The sequence below is a fragment of the Hippopotamus amphibius genome, chromosome 10, assembly GCF_030028045.1.
Source record: "Hippopotamus amphibius kiboko isolate mHipAmp2 chromosome 10, mHipAmp2.hap2, whole genome shotgun sequence".
Taxonomy (NCBI): domain Eukaryota; kingdom Metazoa; phylum Chordata; class Mammalia; order Artiodactyla; family Hippopotamidae; genus Hippopotamus; species Hippopotamus amphibius.
This window is the reverse complement of record NC_080195.1, coordinates 89,441,667-89,465,813: the sequence shown is the minus strand read 5'-3', so window position 1 is coordinate 89,465,813 and position 24,147 is coordinate 89,441,667. Positions and strand designations below refer to the sequence as shown.

At 40.1% G+C, this 24,147-nt stretch overlaps 1 protein-coding gene across 1 annotated transcript in view; it reads left to right on the top strand.

Moving 5' to 3' along the window:
• The first annotated feature begins 19,586 nt into the window (after nt 1–19,586).
• LOC130829866 (circumsporozoite protein-like) overlaps nt 19,587–24,147 on the top strand; it is an 83,685-nt gene continuing 79,124 nt past the window's right edge. Inside the window, exon 1 of the mRNA XM_057696425.1 lies at nt 19,587–19,954. Within this exon, the coding sequence (XP_057552408.1) occupies nt 19,587–19,954 (368 nt within the window). The remainder of the gene's footprint in view (nt 19,955–24,147) is intronic.

The following is a 24,147-nucleotide window of genomic DNA, read 5'->3' as shown; positions in this document are numbered from 1 at the left end:
TAGGTAAAATAATTTTCCCATTTGATTCTTATTTTGCATTTCTTTCCATGTGTTTATTGGTCAAGGTATTTTGGTCTATTTTATGCCTACTATCATGATAGGCATAATACTATTTTTCTAAATGTAGAATTCATATTAGAAACTTTGTCTTTAACATCTTTGTTAGTAATTGAACCATTCGAAAACTTTAACATATATTAATAAGTGAAAAAGTAAGATGCATAATAATGTGTTTATAAATGCATGTATAATAACACATTTATGTTTGCAGTGGTACCTGTGTTTGTAGATGTTTAGACTGTCTGTAGTAGAATACAGAAGAGACTGGTAATAGTGGGTTTTACTGGAGAGGAACTGGAATGCTGAGGGATGGAGAGAAACTTACTTCTCCTGTATACTTTGTCTATCTTTTGAATTTAGTTCCCTAAATTAATTAATTCCCTAAAATCATAAACAGATATTACCAGCTTAGGAAATTGCAGCCTCCTAATAATATGTTATCATTACTGTTATTCCTACCAATAGAAATACATGATGGTTTTGTTGAAGTAAAGATGTGTCAGACTTGAGTACCCATTCTATTGTTATCTCATTGCTAGTTTACTGAATGAAAAAGATATATCCGAAGGGCCTCCAGGAGAATTCACTTTAGAATCTACGAGCTCAAAAACATGTACTGTATCACTGTAAAAAGTCATCTTTGCTGTATGGTAGCTGGTAACCTGAGATCATGACTAACAAGAGTATTGTGCTCTGTATATCTGTGTCCTCTGTTTGTGTATTGTCTCCACCCAGGTATCAATTATTTAGCACTCACTTTTGAGCTTGTGCTCTTTGATTCACATCCTCAGCTCCTCTGCCACCTGCCTCTTAATCATCTTCCTGCTCATCAGCAGCTCCAGCGGGCGTAGGCATAAAGGGGAGGCAAAACGCCAGTGAATGTATTTGTTACTGTTAATTGCACATATGAAAGGCTTTAGGAGGAAAAGGTTGAGTTTCATGATTAAAATGAGATGTTTCAATCATTTTAATTTAGTTATTTAGTTTTTCTTTTTACTCTTAATGCTTTCACATTGATGAACCCTACTTATGACGAAGCACTTTTTTTTCCTTTTGCTACCAAAAACATGTTATCTCCATAAAAGACTACTTAGATGCTTATTGGCCACTCATTCAACATTCCAACACTTATCCCCAAATCTGAGCAATATAAAGTGAAGAAACAAATATGGTAGCAGGTATTGAAATAGGATGTTTCAGAACAGTAACTGAAGAAAACAGCAACAACAAAATGTGATGACACATTAAACAAAGTCAAGTAGTATGTGTGTGACTCAAGAATGCATATGGAAAGGCCAGATGCAAGGTGATTGCTCAAAAGCAAACAATCCTCCCCAAACCAGAGACCAACTGTTTGATATGCTTGCTAAAAGAACTGGGAGAAGAAAGAGAAATGAAAACTATGTGAAGATAGGAAGAAGTAGAATGGATAACTGAAATGGGACTTTAGTGGACGCATAGCGTTTAGTAGGTGCCCAATATCCTTTCATTCTATTTTGATACCTGTTTTCAGTTTATCTTTTTGCGGATCTGTTCCCTCTCTGTTGCGGTCCCTGATGAGAAAATGCTACCTTGACTCCAGAGATGGTAAGTGATTCAGGACTGGCCAATCAAAGCATCCCATTTTCCTGGCAACAGTAATTGGTTCCCAGGGACCCCATGGCCCAGGTCAGGTCAATCAAACCAATAACACCAATTTGAGACAATTAATATTGTTCTTTTGAGGAATCGTATTTGTCCTTTTCTACTGGACGAGGAATTTGGGAAATTGAAAGTCAAGAGATATTTTGAGCATCTTACGTCTGTGAATGAAGATGAGAAGGAAGAGGAGAAGGAAGCAAACACATTGGGGGTGGGTGGCTGCATCTTGCTAAGAGGACTGAGAGAAATCAAGACCCACAGGACATTGGGGTCTTGCCTAAACTAGCCCCACCTGAACCCATTACTACTCCTGGACTTTCCAGTTACATGAGCTACTCAATTCAAGTTTCCTCTCCTTTACAGCAGCTTTGAATTGGGTTTTCATTGTACAGAAAAGAGTCCTAAATAATATGTTTCACTCATATAATTTGTTGAGGGAGAGAAAGATGGTCTTATTATTGTCTGACTAACCAGTATATACAGGTAGGGATCATGTCTTATGGAGCTAACTTGCCCATTCACTCCCTAGGAAGACAACCTAGCTCTGGTGGGGCCAAGAGGAGCAGTCTCCTCTACTGAACATTAATAACTGCTAGCAGTTTTACATTCAAAAATTTTGCAAATTCCACCCCAATGTGGAATCTCAGAAAATATCTGATACCGGCTTACCTAAAATTTTGTAATAGAAAAATGCTGACCTGTGAAAGAATGTGGTTTTGAGACTGAATAAAAAAGTGAATAAAGTGAGGGGGAGGGGAAGATGGGATAGTGAAATTTAGAGTAGAAGTGTGGGAAATGCAAAGTTAATTCCATCCCGAATATAGTTGAAACCTCCCTGAAACTGGCAGTGTAGCTGATGCTGGAAAACATGGTAAATTTCACTGTGACATTGAAAGTTGCTGAACTGAAACACTTTTCTTCCATGTACTTTGAAATCACCATCCTAGACTTGGACTTTTGGGAAAAGTTGAACAAGATCAAAACTCTGAGTCACTTCTGTGATAGCTTGATGCCAGGAAGCAATGACCTCTTCAGAAAAATGGGACAGTGACATCAGTTTGCAGTGGGTCACTAGGTACTGTAGAGGGTGGCAAGTTTTTGTGCACCATCCTGGAAGATGCTTCTTGCATGAAATATGAGACCAGAACTCTAATTCTAACAATGTTATAAACAAACCTATGCAATTAAAGCCTAGTGTATGACTGGAAACAGAGATAAGCTAATAAGATTATGAACCAACTAAATAGATCCCGAAGCCATATGATGACATCATGAAATTTTAGAAGATACAGCTGGCTTCCCGTGATATTTTTGCAGTTGAAAAATATGTAGCATCTGGTCTTTCCTTTATCATTCTTTGCTGAAGTGGTTGTCATCTTAAATTTCTTTTTATCATGTAGATGTGTTAAGTTTAAAAATAAAGTTGGAAAATTTTGATAGAGCATTCTATCTAATTTCACATAAAAAATAAGCAAAAATTAGTTACAGTTTCATAAGCAAACTCTTTATGATGGGCAGTGCCCTGAGCCTTTGCACTTGCATTAAGCAATTTTGTACTCTTGGCGCACCATTAACCTAGAGAATGATAATGGTCTCTTATGTGGAACATTCAATCATTCATTTGTACATGCTGTCGGCATAGGGAATTAGTGGGTTATATTGGGTGTAGGTTTCTTCATCGAAATCCCAGTTTTACCACTCACTAGTTGTATAACTTGGAACAAGATATTTAACCTCTCAAGTTTCAGTTTACTCATCTATAAAACAGAAATAATAGGATCTACTATTAAAGGACACAATATTTGTGAAGTATTTTGCACCAGGTGTGACATACATAAGCCCCAAATTTATTATTAGTCACTCACTTAACAAATATTTATTGAGGTCTAAATATGTGTCAGGCACTGTGCTAATCCCTGGGAATACTTGACCAAGAAGAAATAGATTCTTAACAACTAACTGGTGTATAGGATCACCTCTGACAAGTTAATTGTCTGATACCAATCTGCTCCAGTCGCTGAGCTTCTACTAAGAAGGTCCTTGGGAAGCTATGTTTCTGGCATCCAGTGTTAGAGATGAGAACTGGTCCATCCAGAGAAACAATGTTAAGTGATAAAGTTTAGTAACACCTCTACGACATAAAAGAATGGGTTCTGAAAATATGCAATCACATGCTATTATCAAAAATGTAATTCTAGGTGATAGCCATGATGTAGGAAAAGGCATGGAAATAATACTCCAGCATCTGAGTCTGCTCCTGATGGAAAGATCTGAGGCCAAGCTCACTGACGTGTCCTCCTGTTCCACTTCTATTACATCTTCTCTGCTTCTTCAACCCTCGCCACTGTCATGGCTGCTGGCAACTTTTCCTCTGTCTTGGTTCCTGCCACCCCTGCCATGTGTCATGTCATCTTCATTATACCAACTCCAACGCTGCCCCTACTGACATTGCCTCTGGCTGCTCCCAGATTTGACAAAGTCCCTGACTTCCAGGACCTCACAGTCTGACAGGGTACCAGGCATTTGGAAATTCGACCATATCCAAGCCTGAATGAAGTAAGTACTAACAAAGAAATATAAGAAATACCTTACAGAGAAGGGAAAATTTTACACAGAGCGTGGTATTTGAGCTGACTCTGTCTTTTGATAGACAAAAAAAAGGAAAGAAAGACCATCTCAGGCTACGGTAATGGCATAAACCACTAAAAAGATCATCACTTTGCTGTTCTTTTAATAGTACAAAAACCCAAAACCAACGAAGGCTTTCAACATGATGATCTAGCCACTTATACCTTTCGGAAGGACATAGTCAGGTCAGTTTTTCAAGTATACCTGTGTGAATGACCCTTGTGGTTTTGCAGGGGGCCAGAAGAAGCTGAAAGGATAGCTTTTTGTTTTGTTTTTGTTACCTGCTTAGTTTACTGCAAGTGATAGATGTTAACACAAAGCCCATTATAATATGTTTGTGTGTGTGCATGTGTGTTGGGGGTGATGTGTGTGAGTATGTATACACAAACACTCACACACATAACATTTAAAACAATGATGCAGAAATGAGAACCAATTCAAATTCTGAAACAGTCTAACGTCTATAAAATAATTGTATATAGTGATAATATGAATTATTTCTATTTCCTACTGGTATTTGCTACTGGACTTATTTTGTTTCACATGCAAGAAGTTTCATGTTTTCATTTTAACTACCATAGGCTAATACAAAAAGCATATGCATTGTATTTGAATATTAATTATCAAGTCTTTTGTGATGACTTGATTACTATCTATAATCCTCATTACTCACCTGAGCTTTATAGTCATGGTGACTTTGATCCATATGATATATGGAAACAGGACATGACTAAATGAGACAGTTCAGGTTCACGGTGTTTAGATATGTCCATGAGAAACCTTTAATGCCATCACAATAACATTTCTTATCTCTCTTCACCAGAGTAGAACACAATAGAGCATGAGAAATGCATATGCCTAGGTTTTAACAAAGAGCCTATTACCATATTAGACTTAGCTGTGCTCAGTTAACTCTGAAGGATCAAAATATAGGCAAGTGATCCAATGAGTGCACTTTATTGCCAAGTGTTGTCCAAATTAAAGAGATTATTGTAGCAAATGTTTCATTAGTGTTTGACTTAACAGACAAACCACTATTTTCCCTGTGAGCATGTTTTAATCAAAATGGAGAAGGCAACAGATGCTGTGTGATAGTTTTCAAACCTATACTAAAATTTCTCCCACCATCAAGTATATTTCAAGTTCCTTTAAAGGTGATATTAAGAATGCATCTGCCCAAATTATATAGCTCAGTTCACTTCAGAGCCTTCTCGCTATTTTATGTCAATTCTCTTCCACACATCATTCAAATAGGATTAAATTATACATGCTTTAAACATACAATGCATTGAAGTAGTGAGACTCAGCCTGGCTTCCTGGAAAGATTAATTAAGTGCATCAGCTTTTTCCTGGGCAGAAAGAACCTGTAAATTTGGTTCTTTGATGCGGGGTTGAGCTACTCCCCTAAAATGAGGCTGGAAAAAAAGTGTTGATCACAGGTAAGTCTATCCTAAAATTAGAATGTCTGTTCATATTATGTAATTGAAGAAATCTGAAAATGACTGAACTAGCAAAAGCGAAAACAAAAACAAAAAAACAGAAAACCTTTGTTAGCCTATGGAGTGTCTCAGATTTCCACTCGAATTCATTCCTTATGAATTTTCTAAGAGATCCTCTAAGGACTTTAACATAATAACCAGCCAACTTATTAACAGGGATTAGTGTATCTGAGCCATTGGTATATCTCTGTCGCTGGAAGAGAGCAGGCTTCTAGGAGAATGAATGAAATCAAAGGTTTTCATATTTGTTCAAGAAATGAAACACTCGTGGCAAAGCTTTTTTCATAACACCCTGAAATGTTACTACAGTAAACTAAAAATGGCTATGTTTTGTGCAAATTCAATACCCTATGAAATAAGATTCTAGTATGGTCAACTGGTAGCAGAAACTAGGTTTAAAGAATAAAAAATCAGAAAATTTTTATTTAGAAGGCGATCTGACAGCTGATTTTTTCCTTTGTAACTTGGGAAAAGACCGTTATTTGATTTTGAAAAGCAGAAAATCTTGATACATCAGTATTTTTCTAGAGTATAGTTTGTAAACTTTTGGATTAAACTATTTGATGGTTAAAGATAAATGATAAATAGCAAGTTGAGAATCATGGGGTACGTCTATGAATGTCCAAGAAGCATGATAAGTAGCATGAAATGGTGGAAAGAGACATGGATTATAAATAAAATGCCCCAGTTCTACCAAACACAGCACCAACTCTACTCCTTATTAGCCTTCTGTCGTTATGGCAATTTATTTATTTTGGGGGACATCCAGTACTTCACTTGTAAAATGAGAAGCAGTGCCTACCTGATTAAACTTACACTATTATGATGATACTAGAGAGACACAATGTATGCAATAACACTTTGGAAGTTATCAGGCAATACCATATGTCTTTGAGTCTATGTCATATACCATTGAGTCATCATTTGATGTTTTAACATCTTTGACATCGGGATGTATCTTACAGTCTGTGGGTGTCATTTGCCAGTGTATCTACAACAAAACATGCCCAATGGAGGTCAGAAGTTTGGAAAAAAATTCAGAGATAGTAGTGTAGCACCCTTAAGAAATGTTGCATCTCCAAGGCTTCCTGATGACAAAAACGATTAAATTCCATTTAAAAAAAAAACAACACGTAGACATCAATGACCGAGAGTCATCAAAAGTGACTCTTGGGAGACAGATTCAATGTGGGAACATTTTAGGAATCTCTTAAAGAATGTATTTTACTTATATTTCATTCATATCTATATATGAGTGATAAAAGATTTTTTAAATCTATGTGTAAACAAATTTTAAAAGTTTCTTCCAAAAAATATAAGATTAAAATTTCATGTTATAAGAAAGCATTATGTCATTATTTGATTGCAATCTTTTCTTTCTTAGCAGTACATGCTACAATTGATGGCGTGTTAGAAAGAAAATTGGTACATAAATATACCATGTTACTATGAAGTTGCACTAGAAGTGAGTTAGAAAAAAGACATTTATTGATAACAAAGGTAAGGTTGGCACATTTTACAGCTTTCTTTAAGGCTGGGCTTGATACCAAGGAAGAGATCACAGGAACAACAAAGAGACCTGAAAAGTTCTGTTGTACATGAGAGCCATCTGGCATTAGAAAAATAAATTCTACCCCATGGGAGGAATTTGAATCTGCTGCTAATTGATAAAATACCATTCTAGCCCTAAATATTGACACATTGACAACCAAGGAAGCTTCCTGGAAGGGTAATAACACCTGCAAAATATGGTTTGATGACAGGATGTTAGAGTAAGTACCTTTATAAAAGCTTATCAGTGATGACCATAGGGAAAGAAAAAGTATGTTGGTAAATTCATCACTCAAAATCGAGTTCAATAATCACTTCTCAAAGGAAGAAGCCTTTCCTTGAACACCTAAAATATGAACCAATGCCTCCTTCCCCCATAACACGTATCTTAACCATATCTTTATTAAAGAACATATTAAACTAAATATTAGCTGTCTCCTACGAATGTCACAAAGCTGGTAACCATGGTTTGTTCATTTGGTATCAAGAGAACTTGATATAGTGTAACACAGGGTACTTAGTAGGCAATCAATAAATTATTGGTGAAAGAATGAATATGTTTAATATATTTTGTATGTAAGAATCACATGCATTAACTTGTAAGCAGACAGTTTGTAAGTAAGATTAATGATGCTGTTACAATATTACAAGTCAATTTTCACAGTGTAAAAGATAATGACCTACTAGAAATGTTAGTTTATTGATCTACCACACCCCATCTTACCCTTCTAGTTTTATCAGCCCCATTCACAGTCTTGGTAATGTCGATTCTTTGTACTAAGTGAACTTTCCCTCACCTCCAGTCATTGGCTCTGGCTGATAGACCAGAGCTGATAGACTTGTCCATAAAAGGAGTGGCCCACTGGCTGGTCGACAGGTAATCAACATTTCTTTTTGGAGAACTAAACCAATAGACAGTCTGAACAGGGGGAGAATGAAAGAACACTATTGGTGGAGCACCAGAATTAAGGGCAATGGCCTCCTAAGGACTAATGGTACAACATTTTCATAGAGTCCATGTATGCTACACCTTAGAAGTTCCTTTTTTCTAAAGTTAATTACATAGGTCTTTCTCCTTAAAACCAAAAACACTTTTTCAAAGAGTGAGTACATTTTCTGTATCCCAACATGATCATGATATAGTATACTGGTTAACGTGATTGACCAACTTTCCAAGAGCTAGAATACTATGAAATATGATTAATGCAAAGTTTACCCAAATTTAATGATCCTTGGATGAATTATTGTTCATTTTTACAACCTAAAATACTTCATGAGCTTCAGAAACTTTGGGTCTTGCTCTCTACTGGATACTTGACCTTGCTTTCTGTCTTGATTTTGACCTACTTTCAGCTCCAGAGTTTTTTCTTATGACCAAGCAGTCCTGTTCCTCAGGCATTCACATAAGCTTTGCTATTGCCCCACTTGGAACCAAGAGGTCTACATGATTGGAATGAAATAGGGTGGGAGTGGAACTGAGCAGTTACTGATTCATCTGTATAAGGGGATATATATCAAACATTTTTGAAATATTATTACTGGCTTTAAAATAGAAAGGTAGGCCAACATACAACAATGACAAAAACAACAAAACAAGAAAAGAACCCTAGACAAATGGGAAACATACTGGGTCAACTTAACTCATGCTGTTTATTAAGTTTATTATATATGCTGTTAAGATTTTCCTCAAATTTAAATTTATTATTTAAAATATAATTAAAACTCAGAAATAACCCTTTCACCTCTAGTAAATACTGCAGAATAAGACACTAAACACCACTTTATTGCTTTCTAGCATGATTTTCTGGTTACTAGAGACTGGAAAGGTGAATGTTATAGACATTTCCCAGACTCAGGTAAAGGTAAAGCCAGAGTTTCACATATGACTTGGTTTCCACCAACCAGATGCACCTGTATAAGATAAGAAAAGTGGATAGGAACATCATGAGATAGAAACTATGGGGCTGTTCCGGCAAGTAAGGGGGTTGAGGAGTTTGGTTCTTCTGTGGAACTGTAATGGAGGATCTAGGATTTAGTTTGTATCTTCATTAGTGTTCAGTGACGTATGGTGAGTGGAGTTTTCATGTGACCATCCCATTGTACAGCTGGACATTTCTCTGATGTCGCCTCTAAACCTGGTTCCTGGGTCCCAGCAAAAATATTGTAAATTATCTATTACATCATAATAAACTCTTCTCTGCTTAAACTATCAAGAGTTATTTTTGTTTTCTGAAACCAAGGACTATGGCCTATGTAGTAATTGGTATCAGAAATGAGATGCTGAAAAGTAACACTGATTTAGTAGAAGCAGTTGTATAGCAAGTGGTAAGGGTCTAGTTTTAATGTGGTGGCCAAATATTTGGTTGATCTGTCACTTGCTTATCTTAAAAAGCAGGATATTTGCTGACTGAGGCCATAATGTTCAGGGAAATAGTAGAACAAATTCATAGTATTGGTAGGTGATGGTTCATTTTTGCTACTTTTAGCAAAATCTTATGAATTAGATGAACTCAGTAGAGGTGCAAATAAGCAGATTTGCTAAGGGAGATGTTCTCTGCCCACGCCCACAAACTACACTGATGGAGAGTCCAATGATTTAGAACTTGCAGTGTTGAACAACGCTGCTTTTGTATCTGAACTTGAAGAAGGTTTAAGCTGTAGCCATGAAACTACAGTCTTAGCAGGAGGTAAGGCTCTTGCTTCGTCATAAACCAGCAGTGATATTGCTGGCAAGACATGATGAATTGTATCGCTTCCCCATCTAAGCCTATTATTTCAGATGCTCTCAAGGTAGCCACCATTAATTTAAGGGCCAGAGGGATGGGCAGAGAACAGAGCCCAGTAAATAAAAGACGAGAATCTGCAGGCTCAAAAACCACGTCTGGGAAAGTCTTTTGGCTATGGTAGTTTGTACATGGAATAGAATCAAAACAAATCAAGTCTGCTAAGTGTTTGAAGGAATCATCTTCTGAAAGAAGTCCCAAACTTGGTCTGCAACAGTCTGTGATTGTTAAAACCTTAAAACAATTCCTGTGCCCCAATATTTTAAATTTCACAGTCTCCGAGGGGTATCCTCCCCACCGTGCCCACCTCAGATATATTTCTTGAGGGAAATTGACAAGCATGAGCCTCCCAGGGGCAGATCCAGGAGCAATAAAGGACAAGGCACAGAAGAGAACATTCTAGAGAAAGAACCAAGAGTTTCCAGGTTGGCCAACAAAGGAATTTCCTGCAATGCTAGGACAGAGTATTCTGGTTATTCCTGCTCAGTAGGTTTTGATAGTTATTATGGAGTGGTAACTAATGTCACCAAATGGACAGGCTTATTGCAAAGATCCGTTTCTTCTCCATCATAAAAACTTATGTGTGCTAGTAGCTGAAAACATGTCTTTAGTTAATTGGTTACCAGCCTACAAGAGCCCCATCTGGGCCTCTTAGAGAGGGCTGCATATCTGTTATTGAAACAGCAGTAACAGAAAGAGACTTAGGTCTTGATCCCCTGGAGAGGCAGTGAGACTGTTCTATTTAAGAAAACAAAGCTGTGAATGTTGGTTTGGAAAACCAAAGAGGCAGAAAATTGTTGATAGCCAATTCTGGAGGTTCTAAACTATGTTCACAAATTATTAGATACTCTCCCCTTTAAGATGACTTTCCCTCTACAAGTGAAATTAACTTAGTGACTCACTTCTAATTAATAGAATAAAGTGGAAGTGTCCTGTGTCAATTAGGAAACCAGGTCATAAAGGACACTGTGACTTCATCATTTCTTTCTCCTGGATAGCTCACTCTGGGGGGAGGTGGCAGCCACATCATCGGGATACTCAAGCAGCTTGTGGAAAGGCTCATGTGGCAAGAACCTAAGGCCTCCAGCCAATAGCCTTATGAGGGAGTCTTCTTGAAACTGGATCCTGCACTGCCAGGCAAGCCTTCAGATGACTGGAGACACTGCCAATATCCTGACTGCAACCACATGAGAGACCTTGTGTCGAAACAATCCAGCTAAGCTCTTTCTGAATTCTTTACCTACCAGAACGTGGAGACTATAGTATTTCTTGTTTTAAGCTGTTAATTTTTTGATGACTTGTTATTTAGCATGAGATGACTAATATACCCACTCAGTATCTAGTCTCATCTTCTTCCTTAGAAACAAAATCTTGATTTTATTTGAGTAATACTTTTAGCTAAAATACTATATACCTCACACTCCCTCTAGATACATACAATTAGATGTCAGCAGGAGTCCTTGGATGCTCCTTTCAGGAAAACTCCTTTAAAAGGTGGTAGGCCACCCACATTCTTCCTGCCTGGAATGCAGATTTGATGACTGGAACTCCAGTAGTCAAATAACACCATGAGGCAACCTTTAGGATGATAGCCAAGAGCTAAGGATGACAGAATGAAAGCAATCTGGGTGCTGAATAATGATGGTATCAGCAAAGCAGCCCCCCAAATGTTTTTGTGAACTTTTTTTACTTTGGATAAAAATCAACTTCTACACTGGTTAAGTCACTATTCTTGTTTCTGTTACAAGCAGCTAAATGTAGTTACTAGCTGTTAGAAATTGAAATTAGATTTCTTGGATATTTGGCTTTTAGGAAATATAATACATTGAACTACCTAACAGGATAAATCATTTAGCTTTGTAGGAGTAGTTACTACTATAAATTATTGAGTTATGTATCTGGTATAAGCTTTTCTGGAACATGAGTGGTATATGCTGTTTATCCAGAATTCTCTTCCGAGGTCACCTCTGGGATTCCATATTGGCACTGATGGAAGACCACACACACACACACACACACACACACACACTGTAGAGCGTACACTAAATTACTGACACTTGGGCTGTCCTGACAAAACCATCCTTCATCCTTACTATGTCATTTAAAAATCATAAGCAGCCAAAGCTAATATCCAACATGTAATTCTCTGGAGATATATATACATTTTCAAGTAAAAATAATTTTGAATTATAGCATATTTTAAAACATTTAGTTACTTTATATTTTGATACATGTCCAAGTTTTTTTTTTTCAAAAAGAGAAGATAAAAAGCTTTTTTAGGGTTCATTGTGTTTTTTTAATACATAACAACTTTAGATATAATTCACACACCATTCAATTCACCCATTTAAAGTGTACAATTCAATGGATTTTAGTGTATCCACAGAGTTGTGCAAACATCATGACAATCAATTTTAGAAAACCTTTATCACTCCCCAAAGAAATCCTATTAGCGGTTAATCCCCATTTCTTCCCAAACCCCTCCCCAGCCCTAGGTAATCACTACTGTACTTTCTGTCTCTACAAGTTTGCATGTCACGGATATTTCATATAAATGGAAACATGTGGTATGTGGTCTTTTGTTACTGGGTTCTTTCACTCAGCATAATCTTTTCAAGTTCATCCATGTTGTAGTATGCATCAGTACTTCATTCCCTTTTTATTGCTGAGTAGTATTTCATTATAAGTCTATATACCATATTTTGTTTATGCATTCATTAGTTGATAGATATTTGGGGTTTTTTGACGTTATGAAGGGTACTGGTACAAACATTAATGTACAGGTTTTTGTGTGGAGAAGTTTTCAATACTCTAGGGTGTATAATTAGGAGTAGAATTGCTGGATCATGGGTAACTCTATGTTTAACCTTTTGAGGAACAGCCAGGCTTTCTTCCATAGTGGTTGCAACGTTTAAAATTTTCACCAGCAGTGTCTGAGGCTTCCAATTATTCTACATCCTTGTCAATGCTTGTTCTTCACTGTTTTGTTTTGTTTTGTTTTGTTTGACACAGCTATTCCTAGTGAGTGTGAAGAGGTATTGAATTGTGGTTTTGATTTATAGTTCCCTGATGGTTAATGACATGGAGCATCTTCCAAGTGTTAATGTATATCTTCTTTGGAGAAATGTCTATTCATATCACGTCTTTTTATTATTGAGTTGTAAGTTATTTACATATTCTAAATAGAAGTCTCTTATCAGATATATGATTTGCAAATTTTTTGCCTATTCTGTGGGTTGTCTCTGGATTTTCTTTTGTTTTCTCTTTCTTTCTTTTTTTTTCACATTGCCATAACTAGGTCAATTTACTTCTGTGTGAACAGAAAGACATTGCCACATCTTAAGCGAGGCATTGTGGCTAAGTCCACAACTTCATTTTTTTGTTTTGTTTTGTTTTTTAATTTTTTGATTTTTATTGGAGTATGGTAGCTTTACACTCATGCTAGTTTCTGCTGTATTTTCTTCATAGTGTACAATGAAGTGCAAAAAATTTTAATTTGATTTAAGTCTAATATACTTCTTTTTCTTTTTGGTCACTTGTACTTTTGGTGTCATATCTAAGAAGGCTCTGCCTAACCAAGGTCACAAAGATTTATTGCTATATTTCTTTCCATGAGTTTTATAGTTTCGTTCTTACATTTAGGTCTATGTTCCATTTGGAGATAATTTTTGTGTGTGGTTCAAAGAGATGGTCAGATTTCCTTCTCTTCTAGGTTGACATTCAGTGTCCCAGCCATATTTATTAAAAAGACCATTTTTCCCCACTACATTGTGTGAAATCTTGCGGGGGGGGGAGGTGTGAGTGTGTGTGTGTATTTGAGGGTGAAGGTAAGTTTAGTTTGGTTTCATGGAAAGATAAACTATATAAGAATTTTATGTTTCTTAAACTAAACAAATCTAAAACAAATTTGTCAGAGTCTATGTCTTTTGAGAGTCAAACAATTGCACAAATGGTAAGCATACATCATGTTTTCTTTATAAGTTTCTTCCCCACAGAATCCTTAATAATTTAGGAAAATGGATACAGTCATCCCTTGGTATCTGCAGGGGTCTGGTTCCAGGAACCCCCATGAAACCAAAATCCTCAGATGCTCAAGTCTCTTATATGTAAAATGGCAGTAGTGTTTGCATATAACCTAAGAATGTCCTCTCTTATACTTTAAATCATCTCTAGTTACAACAGCTAATACAATGTAAATACTATGTAAATAGTTGCAAACACAATGTTAAATACTGTGTAAATAGTTGCCTGCCAGTGGCAAGTAGAAGATCTGCTTTTTGAAACTTTCTGGACTTTTTTTTTTTTTTTTAAGAATACTTTCCATCCGTGGTTGTTGAAATCTGTGGATGTGAAATCTACAGATATGGAGGGCTGACTGTATGTACTTTGCTTTAGTGGAAGGTTATCTGAATAAAATTTCTAAAAATTAATAGGATAAGGTTTTACCCAATTGATTTATTACACGGATGTATGTTTGTGAAATCCTGAAATGTTGTATTCATTTATGACAGGACTGACTGCTTAATGTGATCTACACAACCCATTTCTACATAAAAGGATAGGATTTCATGTAATATTTACATGGATATATTAAGCTGACATATCATCAAAACTGACAGGTTTTCCTTAGCTTCATTGGGATTTCTTGGCTTTTTGGACACCTTAACTGTACTAGACATTTTCTTTTTTGGGGAATGAGAAGGCATCATCCATATTTGCCTTTCATTAAAGTATCTGCCTTTTCCTTGCATGCTTCCAGTTGGTATGCAATCATTTTCTTTTTTTTTTTAAGATCCAGTTTTCAGGATTCATTTTAGTGAATAAATTGAGTGCCCTGGTTTTGCCAGTCCTTGGCACTCCTGCTCCACGAAAAGTAAAAGGGCTCCAATCTCATTAGGGAAAACTGTGCAGTAACCTGCAGACAGGGTGTCTAAACATCTTCATCTTAGCTCTTTAGACCTTTCTCGGTACTCAGGGCTCTACAGCACATGCTTACTATTTCAGCTTCGGGCAGGTGACTGCCTCAGACAAAGGCCAGGGTGGATTTTATACTCCATAAGTAAGTGGGCATGAAAGAATTGAAGAGCAAAACCCTGGGCTTCTATAGCCAGGAAGATGCTTGACAGTAACTAGCATAGAAGCAGTTCTGTGTTCTAAGGAAGACTTTTTTTTTTTTTTTAAAGTTTATTCAACCCCAATTTTATAGTGTTTTTTAATGCTATACAGCTAGTTTACATTTACAGTCCACTACCGGAATTAACAGAAAGAAAAGTAGTTGTAACTACAGTGTGGTTAATGGAGACACAGTACATAAAATGTAAACTTTGCTGATTCTCTAATTGGCATAAAAGCCTAGACAAAAGAAAGTAGTCTTTATAAGATAGTAGAGCTAAACACCAGTAATCAACACAAATAAAATCGCAGATTTCACAAGATTCAGATTTTCATCTTAAGAAAATTTCCTTTAACACTACTGTTCAAGATTTCATCTGTCCTCTAGAGCTGCAGTCCCACATGGCAGCCACCAGTCACACGTGGCTATTAATCACTTGAAGGTAATGTCCTAGGAGTGTAAAAACCACACTGGATTTTGCAAACAGTGTGAATGAAAGAATGTAAGATATCTATTGGATATTTTTATGTTGTGTACACACTGAAATGATATTTTTGATATGAGTTAAATATATTGTTAAATTTAATTTTATCCACTTTGTATTTTTAAAATGTGGCTACTAGAAAATTTAAAAGTACATCTGTAGCTCACATTTGTGGCCCACTTTAAATTTTTATTGGACATCGCTTCTCTCGAGGCTGAGGGACTATCACAGCATAACTACACTGGAATTCCACCTGTATATATTTCTGTCAGCTGTCATAGTTCATTAGTCACTCGTTCATAGTGTATAAGGTGAGTTCCATACTTCTTAATGTATATTTTTGTTTTCTTAACACCTCACTACTGTTAAACAGTCTTTTCCCTCTCTTGAAAACCACTTTCCCACTTGGCTACTTGGTAAATTCTTACCTTTTAGTAGCCAGCTAAAGCATTCTTTTCTCTGTAAAATTTTCTCTGAACTCCCTTATCCCGCACCTGTACCCCAAGTAGAAATGAAGACTGTCCTCTGGACTCGTGACAGTATCTTGCCCAACATCTACTGGATATGAACAGTCTACTTTTTGCTGTGCACAGGGATAAGTGGTGGAGGCATCCAAATGTGAACTGGGGGGATACAGACTCTGTGCCCAGAGAGCTTGTATTTAGAATGGGATAGAGATAAGTAAACACCCAGTCACCCACTGGCATGAAAAATGCTATAATGGGAGAGAGCACATCATAAGCATGCCCCTCCCAGACTACTTCTTTGTGGTGGATAAACACATTGAGCCTGAACTATACGTATCTGATCCCATAGGAACCCTGAGTTTATCAAAATTCTTTTATGTTTAAGTATAAAAGCTCAAGGGCATCTTTTTCACATCACAATCATTAAAAATGAGAGTTGTCTTCAAAATACAAATTACTGAATAGGCATTCTTATATTACATATATGCCCCAGTATCCTTGCAATGACTCTCTTAGCCAGGAAATTTGGGTATTGATTTTTTTTAAAAACAAAGAACAACAGCAAAATAGCCCCAACACAATTAGAATGATTAAGTAAAAATGAATCCCACAAAAGGTGTGCAATTTACTTAATACTAATGTGCTATCAAAAAGAGTTCAGGATTTCAATGACTGGATTTCTGTGGGGTTGATAAGACAGATGAATAATGAGGTGAGCAGCTTTGTTAAGTCATCTAACATATTGCAGTAGACTTTTTAACATTAGTGTTAAAAAGGGCAAGACCAATATTCAGCTTGTTAGATTAATTGTGTAATCTTTCTTACTCGGAGGTTGTTTATTTACCAACTGCAATGATCTAAAACCCAGTTAAGAAGCAAAAAGAATGCTTTTCAAAGCAACATTTGAGTAGTCCTTTCACAAAATCTATGCACTAAAGTTCATGTGCCTTTCTCCTTGGTAAGCATATCAGTTCCTTACATGGGACCTATTTAGTTTTACTTTAGACCGACTTGTGACAAGTGAGGGCTATCTGGATTCTCAGCCTGAACCAGAGTAGAAGCTGCCAATCAGAAAAGGAGGAGAACGCTGGAGGCAGGCAAGCTGGCAAAAGAGAGAAAAGACAACAGACTGTCAGTTAGGGAAGGGGGAAAGAGAGAAACTACAAAAGGCAGAGATAATCACTCACTCATAGAATCCTGGAGTCCTTCAGGGCAGGGACTGATGGCTTATACACCTCCTGCGGGCATCCCTAACACCTATAGAAAGAAGCCTGATGGAGAATAGGAACTTGATGTAGCTGTTAAGTCCACTGTAACCTACTATAATGAATACTTTAAATAAAATTATAATGAATACTTTAAATAAAATTAACTCTGAATTTTCAAGAAAAAGCCAAATAAACTGCTTAACAGAAACATTTATAGTACATTTCAGAAACCCTTTGTGCAATAGTTAAAAACAGTTCTGAAGGAAAGAAGTTCGACTCTTTAAAGGGCCATGCTCCAATTATGCTGACCATCACTTAACTAGAACAGCTGGCTTTGCACTGATTGTATGCAAAGCTGAATATATGTTGTGCTATAGAAGAGCTATAGAACAGCAGGCTTCACTAAGTTGCCTTGAACAGACTTCAGATGGTGGTACATACAAATAATAAGCTACCATGTAAGGTTTAAACTGTATAAGACGGCAACAGATTGCACAATTGAATCACCAGGGTGATGGAAAATAATTGTTCTAAAATGCACTATCACCATGAAGCAAAATCTTCCTACCATGTGCCCAGCACTGTGCTAGGGACTGGATTATTACGCATTAATTCGAAAAACTGCTTTCTCTTTAAAGATTGTTTAGGTATTCCCAAACTCTCATTCATATTTTTAAAGGTTAAATGACATTTTACACGCACAACAGCCATTACATAACAGGCATAGAGTCATGTTTTACGACTTGGATAGTTCTTATTTTTTATTTTTTTAAGGGCACTAGCAACTCTGTTTTCAAATGCTATCAAATTCTTAAGGATTTGAAAACCTACACATAATAATGGAGTGTCTCATCCACTCACTTGTTTTGTGTAATAAGTGTTTGAACACAGGCATGCCATTTCGGAGTTTACAGTGAGGCTAAGCTGTACTTTAGCGTTTTTGTACCAAGCAAAAACAATTTCAGCAACGGTCCTCATTTCCCCTGGTAATTTTTTTTTTTTTTTTTTTTCCTTTTCATGGCGAGTTACTAAATGCTAGATGCTAGAGTCAAAAAGAAACCTGACATCTGGGGAGGTGTTGAGGGGGTGTTAATAGTTCTAGTTAGATGTTTGGGGAGGGTTGAGGACAAGATTTTAAAACGGCAAATACAGGGAGAAGGGGGAAATGATGGTTTCGGATGACTCTCTCCTCCCTCCACTTTCTCTCTTCACCAATCCGTATGCCCCCCAATTTAGAGGCGGGTTCAGCGAGATCAGGCTGCAGGAAACCGGGAGGCTCCTCGGCGCTGCCTCCCCGGCCTCGTGATGTAATTGTTATTTCTTACTCGGAGCCTGAACCGCGGAGAGCTGCCGAAGAAGTGGCAGCCGGGTGCCTTCTGCCTTGTCTCGTAGGGTCAGAGTCTTCCCCGGGATGGTGTAGATGCGCTGGCTGACTCCGCTGGAGACCTCGCAGTGACAAAGCAGCTGAAGATAAACCCTGCTCCCGGGTCTTCCGCCGTCCGAGGAGCTGAACGGGGCGCTCCTCAGGTCTCCTTCCCAGTTTTCCACTCGGACTCACTCCGCATTTATCCCTGGGTGCCTCCTACGTGCTGGGCGTGGGGTCCAAGTGACCGGCAGTTAGTGCCCGTGCCCCCCCAAGATTAAAGCAAGACACACAGATGACAAGGTGGTGGAAGTTGGGGGTGGGCGAGAGGGAGCCAAGGGGACGCGCGTCGTGGGGTGAAGTGGGAGGAGGGGGACGCCGAAGGCGCCGGCCCCCAGGAGGGGCCCCGGGGCGTCCCGGCCCCCGGGCTGTGCCCCCAGCACGAGCCGTTGGCCTGTGTCACAAGATCGGTGCCCCCCTCCGGGAGGAGCTGTCCGGGCGCCTTCGGCGGTGGGGGCAGCTGGACAGCCGGGAGCCACCGGGGGACGGCTCGGGCGCGCGGAGCGCCCACCTCTCCCCGCCGCCGCCGCCGCCGCCGCCGCGGTCCTCCCGCCGCCTCGGGGCCCCGCAGCCCCCGGCCGGCCGGAGGGCGGGCGAGGAGGAAAGCCAGCCAACCCAGGGGGCCCCTCAGCTCCCGCGAGCCTCCGGAGCCCGAGCGCCTTCCTCCCGCCCCGGCGACAATGGGCAAGAAGGGGAAAAAAGGGTTAAGAAACTTGGCTGAAGAGCTGAATGGCGTGGAGCGGCGAGGGGAGGGACTGGGCCGCGGCGGACTCCGCGGCGGAGGGAGGAGCGCGGCTGCGGGCGGGCGGCGAGCGAGGCGCTCAAAGTCAGCCTCGCAGACATTGCAGCAGAGCCCCGAACTCGGGAGGCGGCGGCGGCGGCGGCGGAGGCGGAGGAGGAGGCGGCGGCCGAGGCGGAGGGACGACCCGGCCCCACGCCCGCGCGCCCGCCCGTGGCCTCGCGTCCGCCGCTGCGCTCGGCAGCGCTGCCGGTCGGAGGGAGGAGCTCGCCGGGGCGCCGAGGGAGGACGAGGCGGCGGGGCGCCTTCGCGGAGGGAGCCTGCCGGAGCCCGGGGCTCGGAGCCGCGGCGGCCTCGGGTGAGTGGCGGCCGCGGCCGGGGCGGGGGGGGGGCTCGGAGCCGCGGCCGCCCGCGCGCCGCCGGAAACGGTCGGGAGCGCGGCCCGCGGCGGCGTTGTTGGCGTTGGCGGGTAGGGCCGCGGGGGGCGTCGGGGCGGCGGGGCCGGCGCTGCGGGCGGCGGGAGCGGACGCGGGCGGCAGGATGGGCTCGGCCGCTGGGCGAGATCCGGGGAGGGGGGGGGATGGTTCCCGGGCCAATCCCGCCTCTCCTGCCGGGTCCGAATCTCCCCGGGAACTCGGGGGGCCCGGGCCGCGGGGCCGGCAAGTTGTGGAGTTGGCCCCGGGCTCACCGGCGCGTCCGTGCGGGTCTAGGGCCGGGGGGCGGCCTCCGGGGGGCCCCTGAGCCGGACCTGGGGGCCGGGCCGGGGTCGCGCCCCGCTCGGTTGCCCCCTCGTCCCCGAGCCCCGGGAGCCTCTCGCCGCGCAGCTCCTGCTGCCCCGGGCGTCCTGGGCGGCGCCGGGCGCAGCTCCCTGCCTCTCACCCGGGTGCCTCCCTGCTCTGTGCTCGCGGATCCCGGGCCGGGTGGGAAAGTGGATGAGAAAAGGGACCGCGCTCCCGGTCCCCAGCTGACCCCAGGATCCAGCCCGGGCAGTCGGTACTTGCCCTTCCCCTCCCGAGGGCGAAGCCCCTTGGACCCGAGGCCTCAACCATCACTTTACCCCCGAGCCAGAAACCGGGCTCACATCTAGGGTGAGCCCCGTGCAGGTCCTGGGAGGCTTTGGGAGGCTTTGTTTTTCTCTCTTCTATCTGTGTCCTCTTCTACTACTAGTGAATGTTGTTGTTTTATGAAGGGTTTCCTTGGAAATATTCTACAAACCGTCACATCCTTTCCAAAGTAGTTTCCAGATTTTAATCAAGAGTTGGTGTTCAGTCTGAAGGAACAAAGGAATCAACTGTGTCTTAGAGGCGAGCACGCTGGGAGTCTGTGACACATGTTGATCGCTGAAGCATTACAGGAGTTTCTACCTTCTATCTCGTTAGGGACTGAATTAGGTTTTGAAGATAGTAGAAGAACAGAATGATAAGTAGTTTCGAGTTTTAAAAATTTTTGATAGAGCATTTTTATTTTGGAAAAGAATTAAGACCTTCTTAGCCACAAGGACTTTTCACTCAGTTGGTGGAACTGAGTTGGAGTTTGTCTCTGGTAATGTAAGTGATTAAATGTGAAATTATGCGTGGGGGGAAACTGTTTTTAGGGGAAGAGAGACCATCGATAGTGTCCAAAGTAAAAATGGTAGTTGGGTTATAGATGATGGTTGCTCTTTACATGGGGGGAGGGATTTGGGAAGCAAAGGGCTTTGGTAATTCATTCTTTAAAGTTATGAATTGCATTGAACCTGCTTATTAGTGAATCATGGGTTTAGCAAGTGGGTGGCATCTTCCTGATGTGATTTTTCAATGTTTAATCACTAGTTAGCCACCTTTGTTGAAGAGACACTGAAATAAGTGGACTTTTTAAACAAATGGTGCTTCATCTGCCAGGCACCTAAGTGTGGGCTGCTGCCTGGAGTGTGTTGAAATGTTTTTCAGCTTTGAAGTAAGTTGTTCTGGTTTTGCCTGGTGGTTTGGTAATGTGGTTTGGGTTTAACTGGTTCGGAGAGTAGTGGCTTTATCATCAGTACTAACTTTTCTCTGCCTGGAATTAGTTCCTAGAGACAAAGAAGATTCAGTCAATGGAACAGCCACTATCCTGCAGGCTGTAGGATTGTTACCTTAGTCTGTTTCATACACTCTGGTGGGGGAAAGACCGCTTTCCATACTGACCCCTGACAGTGCCCTAGGAGCAAGAGTAAAATGTATATTAAAAACATGCAAAAAAAGAGGACTGCTCATTGTTGGTTTTACTCCAGTGCACTCTCTGCAGTGCCTTTGAGGTAGTTGAAAACCAGGTTTAATGCCTGGACCCACTTCCTGCATGCGTCTCCAAACTTTTACTAATTTAACACCCTAAAATATCGTGTTTGCAATAAAAAAAAAAGGCATCTGTAAAAGAGGCTAAAGCCTCCTCTGACTCTTGCAGTTTTTTAAGAGCAAAACATCATGATAAAAAATAACCTATACCACCACCTAGAGTCTGTTTGTTAGTTTATTGCTCCTGAAGTTTGCTTAAATTGACGTCTCTTGTGGTTCCGATATAGCCAAAGAATTACTAAGAAATGCTAGCTTTCAAAAGGCCATCCTTTTGAAGAGAACAGTTATTTATGTAATAAATAGCAAGTGCCAATTTAAATTATCCATGCTACCTTTACAACTGAAAATTATGACATAAGTTGGGTGGGCTATTCGCCAAAAGATATTAATTCAAAAGAATTTAAAACAAGAAACTTTCTGTTTGTGCTTCAGGTAGCTCTGATTGCTTAAAGACTCTCAGCATGGTTACCAGAGATTCAAGAAATCTTACAAATTAAATACCATTAGGACTTTTTGAGGTCCAGGTGAGACAAAAACAATGATCAGATAAAAATATAAGGGAGCATTACAACTCCAGAAATTCTGGCAGCTTTAAAGGTAAGAGAGAATGTAGGCTATAGTAGAGTTGTGGTTCAGAGATGTGAAAAGTAAAATCAACATGAAATAAAGTGGTAATCTGTCTTGCCACTCATTTATGCATAGTAAAACAATCTGTTAAATGGGAGACCTTAGGAAGGCAGCTCTGTTGCCATGTGGCTTAGCACATTATCCAGGGAGGAAGCAACATTCCTTCTTTAAACGGGTAACCCGAGAGAAAGATGGCCTCTAAGATCTTTAATTAAATACCCGTTGAACAGAGAGAACTAGAGCACTGTATTAATTCTGTCAAACATCACTATTTTAGAACATTGAGGACAACTAAAAATGAATTAACTCATATCTGAAAGCAGAGTTTTATGGAAGGTGACAGATGAGGCAAAATATGTCAATCAAAAGGCACAAATAGGGAGATAAAGAGATATGTCATTCTTGGCTCCCTAGAAAGATGAGAAGGAAGAAGGTATTATTAATTGTACAGATTCCATTGCAAACCAATACTAGAAGGCGGTGTCATAGAAGTAATTTTAAATCAGAATGGCTTTGGATATATGGTGTTAAAGGGATTAGGTTTTTAATTTTAAAACTTTACGATTGTAAGAAACTTAAAAGGTCATTTTTATGTGTTATTCTGAAAAAGCAATGATACCTTCATGTATCAGGTTAAAAAAATAAGCCTGCCCCAAATAAGTTCGAAACAACTAATTTTTACCAAGGAAAAAATTGTTCACTTTAAATTGTGATAGGTTTAGTTTTGCTTTTCAACCTTTGGATTGCCAGATACAGCCAGGTTTTAAAGTGTAGGTGAACAGAGAAGAGGCGTTCCAGTTTGTCTGTCTACACTCCACCTGTCTCTCTCCTTAGTGCTCTCTTCGCTCTCTTGTCCCCTTTTCTAAAATAAGTCGTTTCTGCATCTGTGGATGTTTTCTTCAATGAAAATTGCCTTCATCTGTATCTTCTCTTCTTGGCTGTGCTGGGATGAAGGTTCTTTACTTTTGTGCTTTTATCATATGCCCCTTCACGTGGCTGACACACAATGAGGGTGGGTTTTGTTTTGTTTTGGTTTCATAGTGATTTACTGTTACATGAATAAAGACTGGGGAAAAAAGCATTTGCTGTTCTAACAAAGCCCTTTGTACCCGTCTTCCAACTAGAGACATATTTTTATGAAAAGCAACTCTTGATTACTATGGAAAAGCCAAAGAAACACTCTGAACAGAATATGGGGTGGTGGGGGCGCTTTCAGGATGATGAGTTTGAATCTGCGAATTGAATTGTTCAAGATGCATTTCCTTAAGTTGCAGTTTTTTGAGGGGACTTTCTGGGGGGAAAATGAGCAAACTCATTCTGTAATATTTAGATGAACACAACAATCAGGGAAATGTGACACCAGGATGGTCACTAAGACTTGGGAAGGTAAAAATCAAGAGTGTCAGATGATGACGCAGACCAGTGGAGTGGAACTGAGGGTTATATCCAGAGGTTGGAATGAACAAAAAGTAAATGGAGGAGAGAGATCTTGTTTCCGTATCCTGTTTGCATCTGGTGCTGAAGCAGGGACATGAATTGCTGATGGTAATGAAGTCCCTTTTATGAGGGCAGCAATATTATATAAATAGTGGTGTTTTGGGAGGGAGAAATGACA